The following is a 17,953-nucleotide window of genomic DNA, read 5'->3' as shown; positions in this document are numbered from 1 at the left end:
CTCTCATTTCACATGTTACAATAAGTGCACTCTCATTATACGTACATAGGTCGCGAAGTGGTAGTAATTCACCTATCTTACGGTCCTTCGCTTCATTTGTATTGTCCTTGGTCTCAGCATGGATGTATTACTAATACATCCATGGTCTCAGCTAGCGCAGACCACTAGTCACGTGGTCTGAGACCACTAGTCACGTGGTCTGAGGTCTCAGGCGCAGCACGACGCGACGCAACGTGAAAGCAGACAGGTAGACAACGGTTTGCTTTCACCAGGGTTTCACCGCTGTTGGACTAGTGGGTGTTTCCCACTGAGCCGGCTAGACCTAGAACGCATTCATGCAAGCGTGACTAACATGCAATGCTACTACACTGCTAGGTACCCTGCTAAAAATTGTATAGAACAAATGCTCGTGTCAGAGGTTATGAGTTCGCTATGATTTGTGTACCCGCCAAAATATTACGGTCATTCTGAAGGAAAACTTATCATTGTCGTCGAATATGGTTGAAACATGTGAAACAAATTATTGATATACAGTTGTATCGTACGTGTTGGCTATCAAAACTACTTTCGACCAGAAAGTACATATATGTGATGGGTTCACGTTACATATCCGTTGTGTTGGTTATCGCCTCGTATCATTCTTTTTATTCCGTTCTACGGTCAACAAATGCACAAGCACACGGAGGAGTCTTAAGAGGGAAATTAAACTGGATTTCAACTTATTGGGTAATAAAGAGACGAGACAAAGAAAATAGGAAAACCTGTATCGACACGTTTTTTTTTTTTTTTTATAAATTGGGTCGGATAATATGCTTCAGTTACAGTCAATGCAACTTTCAATTCTTTGTACTGGCTTGCACATAATGATACTACTACGTGTAGTTTGTCGTAACATGTGGTACATCATACGCCTCTGTAATTTACGAGCACAGCATGCATCCATGCCCATTTACCGGTAAATATAGAATATTGGAAGGTACTGGCAGTCTCAGCCAACACCAGTTGGGTTTAGCGGAAAATGATGGCTCCACTTTTCACTCGTCCTTGTTAACATGTACAAACTGGTCAAAGCATTGAAAAGTGTGAGCCATCCTTGGGGTACCGGATTGGGTACGGAGACATATGTTCTCGAAGCGCTGAGCCTACTACTTCCAGAGTTAGCCATCATGGGAGAGCGGCTTGGGTGGAATTGGATATTATTAGTCGCTCATGATTGGAACACCACCACTCGCAACTTCCATAGACTTGACAAGATTACAGCAACGCGTTTCCAAAGCAACGTGTGACGATCATTCTTTGTGGTAGAAAACGCGAAATATGTTAAAATGTGGGTGTCGTTGTATTTACACCATATTACTCAGTACAGTGTTACATGTAATAAAGTTTGAGCGAAGTTTGTTTAGATTTCAACTGAAGATGGATGCGTTTTGTATATAGCATGCTTTTGTCTGCCCCTGGCAACGGGATAATGCCGATCTCGTTTCCCTTTCATTCCATGAATGACGGACTAGGCAAACACTCTACTATACATCATTATAATGTGTCGTAAAGCGACTAAGCGATTTAATGTGTTTCAATTTTTTAAGTATGAAAACCACTCGAAAAGAACAGTTGACGCGGTAAGCTTTACAATTTCGTTCATGTTTCACAGCTCCGATTTTGCGGGAAACGATTACAAACATCTATACTTGTCGTTGCCATAGGACTATACGAATGTCGCGGGATTCCAGACAGTCGTTGCCGAAATAGGCTAGATATGTTGTGGGATTCCAGATATATAAGAACAAAGAAAACGGATTTTGAACTTGACCCATATAATGGCCTCGTGACAAGAGACAATCTCATGTTTTTCACCTACACTACACTACAGGCTAGCCTGTCAGTGTCTACCTGTGTCGTGAGTGATGTTTTAAGATACTAGTACTAGTACGTGAGAAATGCTTTCATTCACAAGAAACTTCACTTGTCTTGAAAACATGCCTTGAACTCACGTACAATGCTTGACCTCACCAACTTAGCTGTCAGTCGAACAGAACAGTAAATCGATCAGCGAAGGACGAGTAACAACTTGTCTCAAGCTGTACTATAGTTGACCAGACGGTGTCAAGACAAAAGCGCTTCCTCGCACGACAAAATGTAAAACTACTTTGAACGAGGAATACCGCATAGTGCTATGTAAGCCACGTGATTTTAGATCGACGTGTGTATAGGCATTGCATGTACATAGCGTATACGCCCAAACCAGGGTCTGGTAGTGGATATCACTCCAAAACGCCGACCGCTTGGGAAATGGGCGAAAAGGTGTGCTGCTCATACATTTGGGTGGGCCTCGCCGACAAAGTGCGACATATATTTCCTGGAGTAGGGCACCCTAACTCAACTGTATAACTTGCAAATACCACCACGAAGGGATGTGGTCGGAACAATAACTTCCCGCCGGCTTTCGAACTCCCTTTCCCAGTAACACAGAGAGATGCATACTTGTAAGTCTTCCAGTATTAAACGTATGTGAAATAAAATAATGAATCAAAACCAGTTAAAAATTAGATAAAAGACATGTATATCATGTAAGACCATATGGCAATACGTGAAACAAAAGTTCTGGAAATTTTATTGTTCCAACGTTGTGGGCTGTTCCGTTTTATCATTTGCCTTTGTTCAGTAGGTACTTTGTCAGCGAGCTTTCTTTTATAATTGTGATAAACAAACTATTCAAATTTCTGCCTGAAATCATTATTTCTTGAATGTGCAAATATCGAATCTTCGAAGTGAATGGTAACGTTTGATCAATTTTTTTTCCAGTAGCCTAAATGCTCTCGATGACCTCTCACTGAAATGGCCTTGGAGCTATTGTGGATATGCAAATTTACTATCGCGGGGGTTTAAAAGGATAGATCCATACGCAAAGGGAAAACGCCCTTATCTTTCATGAGAGGGAACGCATCGCGTCGATTAAATTTGTCATAATTTTTAGTGATATCGGTAAAAAATATACAAGGATATACTTTAATTCGAAATATTCGAGCCATCAACTGCAACACATGATGATTTGGTCGAAATCTTAAAAGAAAAGGGGACTATTTTTTCCAGGGTGTTTACTCGCGGGAGGTCAAGGCGATATTAGGCTTTCAAGATGGCGGCCGTGTCGTTGTTGGATATTGGCTCGATGGTTAGTTTCTATATCTAAATTTACCCAACAAACGAGTAATTATTTCGCAGATGATTTTCGTTTTCGGTCGGGAGTAATATCTACTTAGATGTCTGAATTTTTTTGGAAATTTTAAAGCTGAACCGTTGAATATATTGTGTGGAAGGATTCATCGCAGCGGGCTGTGTGGAAATCTGCTAATTAGCTCTTGATTATATTGCCTTTTCTTGTTGTTGATGCTACATTTGGGGAGCCAGCGAACCCCGTAAATCCTCGCAGAGCTGGTGTCACGCTGAAGCCGACAAGTGACTCAACAGTTTGCCGTGTAACAAAGAAGTGTGCATCTTCCTTCGTACTGGATTTGGCACCGTGTCTACAGCGTTGATCCACACATTTTGGGAGCCATATTCGATTCCACTGTCCATCTTTTTTTTTTCTGCCGGATTATATCAATTGAGAATTTGGTTGGCACGGCTATTTTACCATGATACTGTGCTTTTTGAGAACATTTTGAATACTGGAAAATCAAGAACAGAATGTCAGGTGAGTTGAACTGTTTTGGATAGTAAATTAACGGCGGCGAATTGGCCGACCAAAATACGAACGTGGGTTTGTAAAATGTAGATGTGTAGAAACATGCATGCATGCTTTATCCAACCCTATGAGATCAGTGTCGGCAGTGTAATGTTACTGTGAAGGGAATGGAAAACGAATTGACTATCGACTGCCAGTGAGGCAAAGATCGTAAAATACAACAACTTGCTTATATAGTTTCTTGTCTTGCTCTTAGCGACTAATGTGTAAAACTAGCAAAAATATGACCCAAGCGTCCTGGCTGCGTTGGTGTTTGTTTTGTCGTTCGCCCGCGGTACGCGTGGCAAAGCAATAACACAGACCGTAGATTTAGCAGCCATGTTCCGATCTGTGGATTAGATTTTTGAACCTTCTCAGTAAACGTTATTCAGAAAACTCACAAATTCAACGTACATATCCGACCGAGATACCTTTTATATATAACTAAGCTGTTGTCGACCTTTAGCAAGTTCGATAAGGTGCCTGAAAATATATTTTGTAGGGAATACCTCGGCGTTCTGTGGTTAAATATAGTAATATTACCCATGAGCCCTTGGTTTTCGCAGCTTTTCTTTGTTGGAATTTCATATCGGTAACAATTACGTAAAATTCGTACATTTTCGGAAAATTGTCTCAAGTAAACAATGAATATTTTGCTATGTAATGAAAATTGTAGAAAATGGTGATCTTGATTAATGTCCCACATATATATTTTTTTTAAATTTGGGAATGGATTGATATTAAGGAATGTATGAGGTTATCAATGTAGTCTGTGGTGTCACAGGCATAATGTGGCTACAACAAAAGGCTTCAATTTCATCTCTAGACACAGGTTACTGACAGCTTCTAGAGCAGAAGCCGTGAAAATTATCAAAATCCATATCTAGAGTAGCTAAGAGGTCTCCCTCTCCTCATAGACAAAGGAATTGTTACTAAGATCAAAGAAATTTGATCTGACCTTTCATGTCATGGATGAGAGAATTTTTCAAATTCCATTCTTGTTACCTGAATTAAAGATATTTTCTAAGAAGGTAAAAGCTGAAACAGTTAAATTTTGAAAAAAAATGTGTGAAATGTCACTATTCACTTAGATGATAGAGTGGTCAAATGATCCTTTGTAGAACCATCAGTGGAAACAAAAGGTCACAACGGCTATTGTTTAATATACATGCATATAATATATATGCATGCACTGGATATCTTGTGTAGTTTTGCTTTAGTGTCTTCATTTTGTGTGCAATCTTACAAATCTACTCGTCAGAGTTTATGGAATGGCTTAAATCAGCCTCTTTACAACACCATTCCTATACATATCAGTGTTTTTGTGAAGGGTTGTATACTGTATTGTGGTCGGTTCTACTTCCATGATTGTATGCAGAATCTATCAGAGTTCCAAGTCATTTGACCGGGGGGGGGGGGGGGGGGGGGGGGGTCTCCATTCCCACCAGATATGGTATCATGTAGTCTTTACTACATTTACCACTTCCTGTTACCTGGATTTCCACACCTAAAGTAAAAAACCCTGCATACATGTATTGTATGTAATAATAATGCAGCTTTAGTAGGTTTTCCAAGATACGACCCTCTGTGATTCCAACTACATTTGTACATGCAGACAGGGAGCATGATGAAAAACAAAACGAGTCTAATACAGGTAACACAAACGGTAACAATTGAAATGTTCATACCCTAACACATACCAATGTACATGTACTGATAGGTAGATATTTCACATGAACTCTCCCTAAGATCTCCTGGCCAAGTATGTCTACCAGCTTGAACCTAGCGTTACAGAGAACTATAAACTAAAGCAAATCATGTGCATGTACAACTACTGATGTATAAGTTTATTGATTATTGACCAATTATTTAAAACCATCGTTGCGATTTTAGGATGTTTTTGATTTATAAAAGTTACTTTTTATTTTACATGTATGCTCAACTGTAGGATGTCTTTGTAAATTTTTTTGTAGAAATCCAAATTTATTCAAAGATGATTTATGATTCCCTGTCTTACTTCAGTACCCATATTCAATTTGTTTTCACTGAGTAATGTTTCTACCTTTGTTCAGAGTGTTCTGGTGACACACATTTTACATCTGTGCAACTATCATTGTCTGACAGCAGTATATACAGTTTGCATATCGATGCTTTGTCAATCCTGTTTTATACTTTCCTTAATCATGGTTGTAGGAATAAAGGAATACATTGTAGTGTACTACAATTCGCACCATATTTAGAAGTTTCAGCTTTGGCAAGATTTTGGGAAACATCGATTTTACACTAGCAAGAGTTGTTAGTCATATGATCAAGGTAGAGCTTTTGGTGTTGTTGCATCTGTACAAAAAAACCCACCTTAATAACTGTAAAAGCCTTTAAAATTTGTGCATTTTTCACTGATTGTAAAAAAACTGTTAGATGTAGAATTTCAAAGTGCTACACTTATCAGTATCACCAGACTTCATATGTAAATTTGATGTGAAAATGAAAGGTTAACTTGAAGTATTCAAAGGTCAAAGACGTCATACATATAGAGAAGGTGTACTAGGACTCTGCATTTGAACACAATCAACAGACCTACATGTGTACTCTACAGTCTGCTCTCTAATGATAGCCAAATTTTGTTGTTGTGGGTATAATAAAAACTGACATTTCTTACCAACTGTGATGTACATAGGCCACCGTTCTGATTTCAAATGCAGGTTACAATGCATCCCTGAATACAGGTGATAAGACTCCAGAGAAAATAATGAAAAATTAAACATATTTTTCATGAAGAGGTCGCGGTAGCTTTTTTTCTGATGCATCCCTGGGAGACGGTCCCAGGGACGTGTTTCCTACCAAAATTAGCGTCAAAATCTCTTCCAAATTTGCGTGCACACCACATGTATTTCAGATGTACACTAAATATGTTACAAATGTAAATACATGTACATGAACACATCAGTGTCATTCTCTCGCATACCGTATACAAGTACATAGTTTGCACTTCCAAAAAGAAAACGTTTATGTGCAACAATACTCTATACATGTACAGTGGTTTAATTTCATGTTTATAGACTTTCGATTTTGTTTGGTAATCACTCTCTAAAATATGTGCTCCAAGAACGAACTCCGGATGAATCTCTGTTAGGATGGTTCTTGGAGTATGTACATGTAAAACTACACTATGATACGATACCGCAATGCACAAACTAAGTTCTGTGACATGGAGTATGAACGACAGCGTGAACTTTCAATTTCACAGAGACACAGTTGTAAAAGTTTAATACAAAATGTGTGTCGCTGAGAAGAACTGTTATTAGTGTTAACTCAATTTACACCAAGATATTAACTCAATTTACACCAAGATATTAACTCAATTTACACCAAGATATTCGTTTATTCTTGAACGATGCCTTAACATAACATGTGAACCATGTTCACCTCAGACAAAGCTTCGAAGAGCATGTAGTGAACTGTAAATTCACATAATGCGTTTGATCTCGTAACAACGCTCAACATTTTTTAAAAAGTTTTAGTGAGAATGAAATGGTGACGTGTTTTCATTGTAGACTCCATCGATGTGGTCTATTTATTCATCGCTTTCACCCGTGAGTGAAGATGCTTCGCCGTAATGGCCGTGCTATCGATGGAAACCCTTTCTAACCACATCTCGTGTCTGTTAATAAATAACAAATCACGTAGATAAGTAACAATAATATCACATAGTTTCTAAACTACCCAAGACATGCTCTCCACATCAGGAAATGGTCATGGGGCACATGAAACTGTTGAAACGTTTTGCCATACGATGGGTCGTATTCAAATTTCACAGGTCACACTGCACATAGAGATTTAGAAAATAGTTACAATCAGACTATACTGACTAAATCCATGATGTCTTTTTCTACAACTTCGAAGCAAAGATGATAACCGTATGTTTGCCAACAGTAGGCCCCATTTGTCCCCTGTTTATGACGCGACCCCAGTGATGCATACATCCAAAAAAATGTGTCCAAAGTGTCAAATATGGCGTCAAATATGCACAAATATGCGTTAACGCAACCTCTGTTCATGTCGTAGTAATAAAGAACAAAAAACATCTTCCTGGTCATTTTCATTACCAAAAGGAATATATTCACCACTTTAAATCACTTTCAGGCCATTGAGAACTACTAGCGTCGCCACGTTGTATGGTGGCCATTTTGATCAGTAATCACTACATATCTTGGCCTGGCTTGACGCCCACGCACGTACATGTACTTCTGCAAAGATGGTTTGCTTGGAAAACTAAACTCGTAAACACAGAGGACTTGCTCGATCAAAATAAGTAACAAATAAATAATTCTATAAAAGAAACACTATATTTCAACTCAGAGGTATCGTTTATCTGAAATTCCTGGCGCTTCTGGTCCAAATCGATTTAAATTGTCTCCTAATGGCGGATAACAGCAGAGAATCAACAGGACGAGGCTACGACCCATCACAAACATCAAAGACCTTTCAAACAAGGCGTCATATGTTGAGATCGGGTTACCCAGTCCCCTCTTACTTGCGGAATACATGAGGCATGCGAAAACGGCCACTTTTTAGCTCTGTGTGCAGTTGAATAAATCGCATTTTCAAGGTTTTTTTTTTCATACTCGAAAATGAACTTTTAAATCTGAACAAAATGATGTTTTATTTATCAAAATCCGACCTCTCTGAGTGGAGATATTGTCTTCTCAATGTCTGTGTTTGTGCTGTGGACACACTGGCAGAAAATTTTTCGGTGCATCTGACATGGGTAATTATAAGAGCCAGATCAGTGTTTTTGATAAGCGCGGGGAACCCCGGTAAAAGAAGGGGAATACGGTAAAACTGGCACAGTTTCCCATACACTACATGACTTTGGTCGAGAACCCTGGTAAAATGCCATGGAGACTAACTGCCCTGAACATAAACACTGCACATGCACAGCACAGTGTGGTTTATGACATCAAATTTGTTCTAATGGCAGCCAAATTTCTTGCAAAATCACTATATACTGCATGTAATATACTGCCTCAAAAAACACAATGTACATACATGTACAATGTAGAGACTCCATTCAAGTGTCTATCCCCAGTATCATTAGGTGCAAGCCCTCTAGTTAAGACTCTTGACCTTTACCCTCAGCAATGTGCTCTCTGATGAAGACCATTTTTTTTAATGGATTAAAATGAATACAAAGTAGGATTTCTTGTGAGTCACCACACAGTGAGAGATACATGTAGGGAACACCAAATTTTTGGTTTAGTCACAAGAAATTGATGTGCGTCAGTGGCCACGTCACTTTGACTTGGGAGCACACTTCCCTTTGAGGCACTCAAAATCAAGCCCTTTCTTGCATATTGTAGTCAACTTTGAAAGAAAAAAACCTTCACATATTTTGATAATGGTCTAAAAAAAATATTACTTGTATTTTGAAAAGACATAATAAGTTCAGCTAAATTGATATTTGGATTGGACATACAGTAATTTGAAATTAAATAGAACTATAATTTTGAGGCTGTCATTATGCAAATGAGGTTTAATTCAAATTTCATAATTGAGTATTGTTATTAATTCAAACAGGATCTCCATACATGTACTGTTACAACATTCAGCTGCATGCAGTGTAATGACAGTATTATGTATTATATCATGCACACGCCAAAAAAATGGAACAAAAAAATATGGAATTTATACCCCAGTTGTTCTACATGTACATGTACGTCATGACAACGCATGTCTATGTCACTGGTTCTGCTGTGTTTGAAATATAGCTCAAAATTACCATTATTTTCGCAGATCTTTCTTTGATATTACTGGCGCTGGTATAATTGCATTGTATGTCATTCTCCAATATTTATTTCATGCAGCTGGAAAATACTTGCGACCTAAGGGTTTTGTCACTACTCTTCTAGCAACTCATAGCCCACTTAGATCCTTGAAGAAAAATATTGGGGAATAACACTTAAATATTACTGAAATTCATGTATTTCATCCATGCTGTGGTGGATGGTTTTGGTCTGAGTGCCTTCTAATAAAAAGCAATATTGCTGTGTGTTGTGGGTCAATTTGATAACAACTTGGTTTTCTTCTTCTGAGTCACCACCAGTGTGCCCTCTAATGATTGTTGCTGTGAGTCTAAATGAGAAAAACTTGCATTTCTTGTGAGTCACCACATACAATGTAGTAAGAGATACATGTAGGGGAACACCAAATTTTGGTGCGTTACTAGAAAATATGTGCGTCAGTTGCACGTCAGATAGGCTTAGAGGGGCACACTGGTCACCACATGCACATGCAGCAGTGCTTCTGTTATGTTTTTTCCAGAGTACACATTGCATGCATAGAGTGATGACCCTCCTGTCAATATCCACATTGTGAAAATAAATGCAGTTCTACATTGTATGTAATTTATTGTAAAGATCTTCAAAATAATGGCATGAGTAGTGTATATTTTGAGAGGCCTGTCCAATGCCATCCAAACACCATTTTTATCACACTTTGTTGTTAGAATTGTAAGTTGATACTGTTGGGTATGAAACAACTACATGTACATCATCTTTACAAAATATTTACATGGCACAAATAAATGTTACAAATATCACATTCGGTCTGTCGTAACACAATTTTGAAAAATTCAAACTAAAATGTTTCATCATAGCTCATAGATTAGGCAGTAATTTTGACAGAATCAAGAGAACTTGATTCGGTTCAAAAGTAGCTTAACAATCCCATGTACAAATGTACGTACCGTAGTTAGTCTAAGCATGGAAGTACAAAATGTATCACCCACAGTCTGAGCTTTGCACTTCCGGAGTATGGCCCTCAATGTACTTATAGTGTTTCCGCTGCCCACTCGCCAAATCGCAAAATGTGAATAAAATCTGCATTTGGTGAGAATATTTTTGATACAATTAGCCAAACTTGCGAAGCCAATTTAGAATAGGGCACCAGAAAATCTATGCGTAAGGCTTGTTGTTTCTTTGTCACAACGTGGAATATCCGTAATTTAAACTACATTGTATTATATTTAGAAGGAAGTGTACACATTGTGCGTTCCTCAAAAGTTAAACAAATCATAAAATTGTTTCATCAGCAATGCAAATAAACGTCCCATCCAACAAACTTGTAAGTTCCGTTGTGTAAAACTTTCAGCATCTGATCATGCGATCCATTCTTGTAAAATTTGATCAAGTAGTTCGTCACATGCAAGGGGCGATGGAAGATGGGTCGTCTTTACTATGCAGGCCGAAAAAACTAACCAATACGGTGAGTATCGCAATGCACAAACTGAGTTCCATGACATGAAGTACGAGTGACAGCGTGAACTTTCAATTTGACAGATACAGTTATAAAAGCGTTTGATACAAATTTTGTGTCGCTGAGGAGAACTGTTAACTCGTAATACACGAAGATATTCATTTATTCTTGAATGATACATAACTTACGAACCATGTTCACTTCAGACGAAGAGCATGGTGTAGTGAACGGTAAATTCATGTAATGCGTTCGATCTAGTAACGAAGCTCAAAAAGAAAAAGTTTCAGTTTTAGTGAGAATGAAATGGTGACAAGGCAGTTCGAATTTATTTAAGTGAAGTTTTCAGCATAGACTGTCCAACGATGTGGTCCATTTGATCATTGCTTCACTCGTGAGGGAAGATGCTTCGCCGTAATGGCCGTGCTATCGATGGAAACCTTTCTAACCACATCTGTTAATAAGTAACCAATCACGTGGATAAGTAATGATAATATCGCATAGTTTCTAAACTACCCAAGACGTGCTCTTTACATCAGGAAATGGTCATGGGGCACATGAAACTGTTGAAACGTTATGCATACGATGGGTCATATTCAAATTTCACAGGTCACACTGCTCATTGAGATTTAGAAAATAGTTACAATAAGAACTGACTAAAACCTCGATGTTTGGTGCTACAACTTTGAAGCAAAGATGAGAACCGTACGTTTGCCAACATGACATGAAAAATGTATGTAAATAAACAGAGTAAAAACATACAAGTTTGCGTTATTGTCTTTATTTATATCAGCTCATTTTTATCGCAAAAGTTTGGCTAATTGAAAGTCTGGTTTGGCTAATAAATTTTGAGCCAAATTATCCAAATTGCTAGTAAATTTTTTGACCCAGAGGAAACACTGACTTATATACATGTACACGCATGTACTTTCTCCATATGAGTTGGGTTGAAATGTTGTTGATTTTCCCATGATAATCCTTCCATGTTTGGTATCGTAGCAGTAAATACTAGCAAGTCTGTCTGCAATCTTAGTCAAAGAGTATATGTGATAGTGGAAACGGAAACGTTTTATGAAAAATTTGACTGGACTTTGATGCATTTCAAGAGTCAGTTTTGCTTGAACAGGGACCTTTCCAAGAAGCCTTTCTAGTTTGTGAACAAATATATTGCAAAATCCTTCCATATCAATAGAAATGTTGTGTTCCTGACTTTGGGCTGATAAAGGAAAGGTCAGACAAGGATGCAGGGGTTAGACAAGGTCTGTACTTGGGTGCTGTACACTATGACCCTTTTTGAGATAAGCAATAACAGTTAATTAGCATAACACTGATCTGTTGTTATGCAAAATCTTTTGTTTTCTAGGTATTTTGATGATAAGTGTATTTGCCAAAAATGTCTGTTGGTTTAGCTTTCTGTCTCAGTTCATCTAGTCTGAAGCTGTTTTTCAAATCCATAGTATTCTGCTTGACACGACCTGCTTTGTCAAGATCCACAAAAGGTTAAAAGGTCAAACTACCCACGAAATGTCAAAAGGCCAAACTGGATAAACACTCGAGTCATGTTAGTTCTGAGAAAGTTTTCTTAATGCATTTGTTTCATAAGAGGTACATCTGTATCACGTTACAGATAAACGCAAGCTGGTTGTATTTCTAAGCCGTGTTATATTTTGCGTGAATGGTATTGTGAATGCAAATCAAATATGATATTGATTACCCACGTACTCACTCGAGTAATGCACTTTTGGCAAGTCATTTCATCCATGCTGTATTGATTGTATGGAGGTTGCTGAAAGCTAGTTTGTTTCATGAATGAAATTTTTGAATTCGAAAGCTTTCATTCATGAAAAAAAAACTGGCTCTCGCAACCGCCATAGAACCGTTTGAAAAAGTTCCCACATACAATGTACATTGTACACATTACATGTATATATAAGAAGGGATAATGCACCTGTTTGTTTGAATATAGTTTCTCATCAACAGAATCTGTGGCCTGTATAGTACTTTATTGTATGGTAAAACAAGTTCGTTTTTTTCGTGTGTAAATTCATAATGTTTAAGTATACATGATTTACATGTCCAGACATGCTTCTCCTGGATTTTGTAAACACTCCTTAGGAAAGTAGAAAAGGTTTTGCAACAGTTTTAGTGATTAACAGTGTTAGTGTTACTGTGGGTGTGATAGAAATGTGTAACCTATCACCCATGCTTTACTAAAGGAGCTTTCTTCATTTTGTTTTGCTGTAGGGTAGGAATGCATAGACCAGTGTGCCCCCTAGTTATACTAACCAAATTTTGTTGTTACGAGTCAAAACGATAAAAACTGGCATTCTTGTGAGTCACCACATATACAAATGTAGTAAGATATAGGGGAACACCAAATTTTGGTGCGTCACTAGAAATATGTCCATAACATAAAATCTACCTAAAAATGTTCAACTATTCAAATTGTAATTTTGTAATAACAATTTATAAAATACAACAACTTGACAATGTTCAAATGATAATTTAATGATAATATGTGTTTAAACAACATGTAAATATTCAAATCATATTTTTCTAATAATATCATGAAAAATGAAAATTTTCTATTTTATTTTGTAATTTAAACTAAAATATGAAAATATTTGAATAATAATTTCGTAATATTAACAAAATAAATCAGCATAAACTTGTTCAAATTATAATTGCTGAAACATATTTCTTCCTACTACATGTAGGGAGTTTGGTGAAAATGTAAGAACTTGCGATGGTATCGATATATTTAATAAACTTTACAAAATATGTACAGCCACCAAATGTAGTAAAAAACAAAATGAATGATCAAAATCAGTCAAGTTGTGCCTGTGGTTTTTCTGCTAGAATGAATCTTACTTTTTTTCTTAGTTAAAAATAAATGTGGTAGTCGTCATAAATGTATGCCTTCCCACAGTAGTGAAAAATACATGTACACATGTTGGTCACCATCCAGACAAAATCCACAGATCACTTTTCTGTGTAAATAACTTGGAAATGAAGTATTCTACAGTAGTTGATAAATTTTGTTTTGCCAAATGAAGTACAAAATGTATATTCAGTGTATGTAATATATTGACAGGTTTTTGAAAACATAACTACATGTACCTGAACTACAAATGTAGATATTCACATATGAAAAAAAAAGAATTTAAAAAAATAAAATTAAAAATCTACCTACCCCATCTAATCTAAAATTGAACGTAATTGGAACCACAATTTTTTTGAGGTCTAACAGAAAGGGGCAAACGGTACGCTGGCTGTACAAAAATGTAGTTTAGTTTTTCCATACATAATTTCAGGGGGATACCCTAGGGTAAAATGACTGAGAAACACTGGTACATTGTACAGATTTTATTTATTGACTGCTTTGTTTAAAGCACTGGTTATACAGATTCAGTTTTCTGCCAAGATTTTTCCACAAGGAGCTTGGATTCACAGGAACAATTGTAAAATTACACACATTTGTAATATTGCTAGTAGTACATTTAATTGTCAGTCTGGTCTAAGGACAGGGGCATATTGGACATGATGGCTTTGATGATAACATTTTGGCATAAAATGAAAGAGTTTGGAATATGATTTTCATTATAACAAGAGAGTGCTCAGAAACTGAATGACGAGTTCATACCCTTGTTGCATTATTCCAGAACACTGATATGAAACCTGTTGTATGTCTCTCTCTCCCAGAAATATGATGGTAGAGTTTTAGGCCATTTACATAACAAAGGAATGAGTCATTATGTAAATATTGTGTCCCTTTCGTTTCTGGGAAATGAGAAATTGATTTCATGATTCTGTAATACACATGTAGCCTTGGGAGAACTATGTTGTTGTGTCTAACAAAAACAGAGTATACCGGTACATTGTATATCATTTGGTCAGTATAATATTGAACTTGAAAGAACATTTTGCACTCCCTTGGTAGGGAAGGCAGACACAGTGTCCTTCAATTATACAGGAATAGTTAGGTGGCAGTGAAGCAAACACACATTAGCCGAGTTTCCCCTCCAGTCAACTGATAAATTGTGTATGAGCAGGTACAAGCTAGAAGTGAACAACAGCTATACTTCACTTACAGACAATTAAAAAAGGATTTGAAAATGGTTACTGTCTCACTACTGGCAGTTTCATAATGTACATTTTTTTTACTACATGCATCTTCAGTTTTTTACTTGCTATGTACCGTAGTATACAAATCTCTTATTCTAATTTGTGTAATTAATGGTGTGGTGTGTGGTATTTAAATATCTTAGAATCTATCAAGTAATGTGAATTTATATTTATATTGCAGCAGGCCGCAAGAAGAAATTTCCCCGAGCCAAGCAAGACCCTGACGTAAGTAGAATATATATCTTTTCAGCTCTCGCTTTGTTCTCAAATATTTGTGGGACTGTCCTTATTGTAATCATTTACATTTTACCAGACAGGTAAGGTCATTCTCCGATATTTGTAGACTTGTTGTGTTCTCCCAAGAGCCATTAGACCATTTCTGTGATCTCTAGTGTGATCCCCAAGTTTCACATTTGGGTGTTATTGTTGGTGTGATTGATATCTGAATGAGGCTTTTAGGAGGCCACCATAACTTAGCTTACCTTGGTGATCATTTAGAACTATAAATCTACCTGTCTTGAGTTATCGTAGCAATACAGAATGTAACATTTGAATTGTTACAAGTCAGACCCATGAAAGCAACAGGATGTATACAAAATCTTTGGGGTCACACAAGGTCATGAAGATGACCCGCCAGAAAGGAAGGGATTATTTGTCCAGGATGTTGGGGTATAAGCTGGTTGTATTTTGTAGGCAAAAAGGGGAATTACAACAAATGTGTAATCATATTTGCACATATATGTAGTTCTGTAAAAAATGTTCACAATACACAAGTCATTCTGTATTGAAATTGCTAATATTTGACCGGTGACTGCCATTATGTAATGAAACGATGTCACTGTGTAATATTACTTGTACAATAATATGAGCACACAGCTGCAAAAAATTACAAGCTGATACCATATGGTGTCATAATATTATTTTGTTCTGCAAATGTTCTGTTCATCTTCCAATATATGGAATTTTTCTCAGTGTACATTTTCACTGGTTCAGTAGGGTGTGTCGGTCTTCTCCATGTATATACGTACGTACATGTAAGTTTGGTGTTTTATGTGAAGTTCACACTTCACAAATGTTAATGGTGACTGTTACATAATGAAATGATGTAAGTTTGTAAAGATTACATGTACTCGTGCAATGCCCAACTGATGTCCCAATATTTTGAAAAAAAAAATTCTAAAAATACTTAATGTGGAGGTTTGAATGTTTTGAACTATTGATATTAAATGTAACTATTATTTTTAAATTTCCGAGAGTATAACAAAGTCCCTAGATAATAGAAAGAAGTAGGCGTAACATTTTTGCTTTAGACGTAAACATACGACATGGTGTTATAATGAATGGATGTAGTTATGATATAGACTGGCAGTGACTGGCACATGAATGATATTTTTACGTCCACTAGCCAATTAGAATTCTCTCCATGAGTGAGCACATTCAAATTCATAACAGTTACTTATTGTTATGCAAATGATCATTGTTTTCATCAAGCATCAATATGCAAGCCTCCATTATCATGTAGTTAGGAAGGAAACTCAGTACCTGCAATAGCATTTAACTGATGGCCAAAGGGTGAAAATAAAACAAGGTCTATCTATTCTAACACCCACATATAGTATACTATGCATGTTTAGTGCTTGGAGCAGAATTCGTAGTGTCAACCAATATATTGAAGGATAGTTCTTTTTAGAAAGGTGCCAACATGTAGGTGGGTACGATTTTATTCAGGCATCGAGGATCGCTACTGATTACGAAAATAGAGCACTAGTGTGTTTGCTAATTTTTGAAAACCTCCATAAAAAGATGGAAAATGGTATGCATGTGTGTGTGTGTGGAGGGGTGGGGGTGGGTATGTTATCTAGAAATGGATGGCTCATACCTATTTTGGGAATGATCATCCTTGCAAAAAGTTACCTTGAGACTTCAGGTAGATTTTGTCTATTTACTGCCTTTCACGAAAAACATTGACCGAAACAGCAAAATGTTGGAAGTTTCTGTTACCATGACAACTGCTAACGTCAAATGTTTTGTCTTTTGTTTCAGTATATTGCTGACCTTGGTGAGCCACCCGTCCAGGGTTCAGGCCCTCCCCCTGGAATGGTGAGAAGAGGACGTGGCAGACCAAGAAAGGATGGGTCTTCTCCAATCCCTAGAAAGAAACTGTAAGTCTAAATTACATGTAACAGACTTGGTCAGTCAGTCCTTTAGGATATGTTGAAATAACAAAAATTGGTCTGAGTATAGTCATGAGTATTTTAGATACAACGCTACCAAGAGAATGTTGTAAATACTGCGTGAAAGTAAATATGAATAATGTGTGATATCTGAAATATTTTTAATGATGGCGAGTCTACCATGCAACAGCTTGTATGAGAATGTTTGTATGTATGATTAAAAGGGCAAGTAATGGTGTCTTCATGAACTGTGTGAATAAATGTCAATTTTTTTAATTTTTGGGCAAACTCTTGATGTAAGCAGCTGATTTCTAAAGCATGAAAATGATAATATTGCTCGGACTCTTGTAGTGTCTCTTGTCTGACATCCTGAAATGAAGTCTGCTGGTTTTAGAAATAGTGTAGGTAGTGATGTTTTTGCTAGGATTTAAAAAATCCTGGTGAAGCTGAAATGGCAATGTAGTGAAACTCGTGATGTTTTTTTTTTATACTTTTGATTTTGTGGGGGAACTATTGTGAACACTTTGTGATCCTTCTAATGTGGAATATACATGTAGGTAAATTTTATCTACTGTCGTGCCACCTAAGAGAGAGAGAGTGCAGTGCGTAAAGTACTATGGCTGTTGTATGATACCGGAACTAAAGACAGTGCACATGTATAAAGGAAACAAGTTATAAGTTG

General features: G+C 37.0%; 1 protein-coding gene across 1 annotated transcript in view; it reads left to right on the top strand.

Annotated features, from left to right (window-relative positions):
- Positions 1-3,143: 3,143 nt before the first annotated feature.
- The window catches only part of LOC144447731 (histone-lysine N-methyltransferase 2C-like), a 65,004-nt gene continuing 50,194 nt past the window's right edge, over positions 3,144-17,953 (top strand). Inside the window, exons 1-3 of the mRNA XM_078137811.1 lie at positions 3,144-3,691; positions 15,279-15,322; positions 17,141-17,259. Coding sequence (XP_077993937.1) covers positions 3,685-3,691; positions 15,279-15,322; positions 17,141-17,259 — 170 coding nt within the window. The 5' untranslated portion in view covers positions 3,144-3,684. The remainder of the gene's footprint in view (positions 3,692-15,278; positions 15,323-17,140; positions 17,260-17,953) is intronic.

The sequence above is a fragment of the Glandiceps talaboti genome, chromosome 16, assembly GCF_964340395.1.
Source record: "Glandiceps talaboti chromosome 16, keGlaTala1.1, whole genome shotgun sequence".
In the NCBI taxonomy this organism is placed as follows: Eukaryota; Metazoa; Hemichordata; class Enteropneusta; family Spengelidae; genus Glandiceps; species Glandiceps talaboti.
The sequence above is the reverse complement of the archived record's forward strand: the minus strand, read 5'-3'. Positions and strand labels throughout refer to the sequence as shown.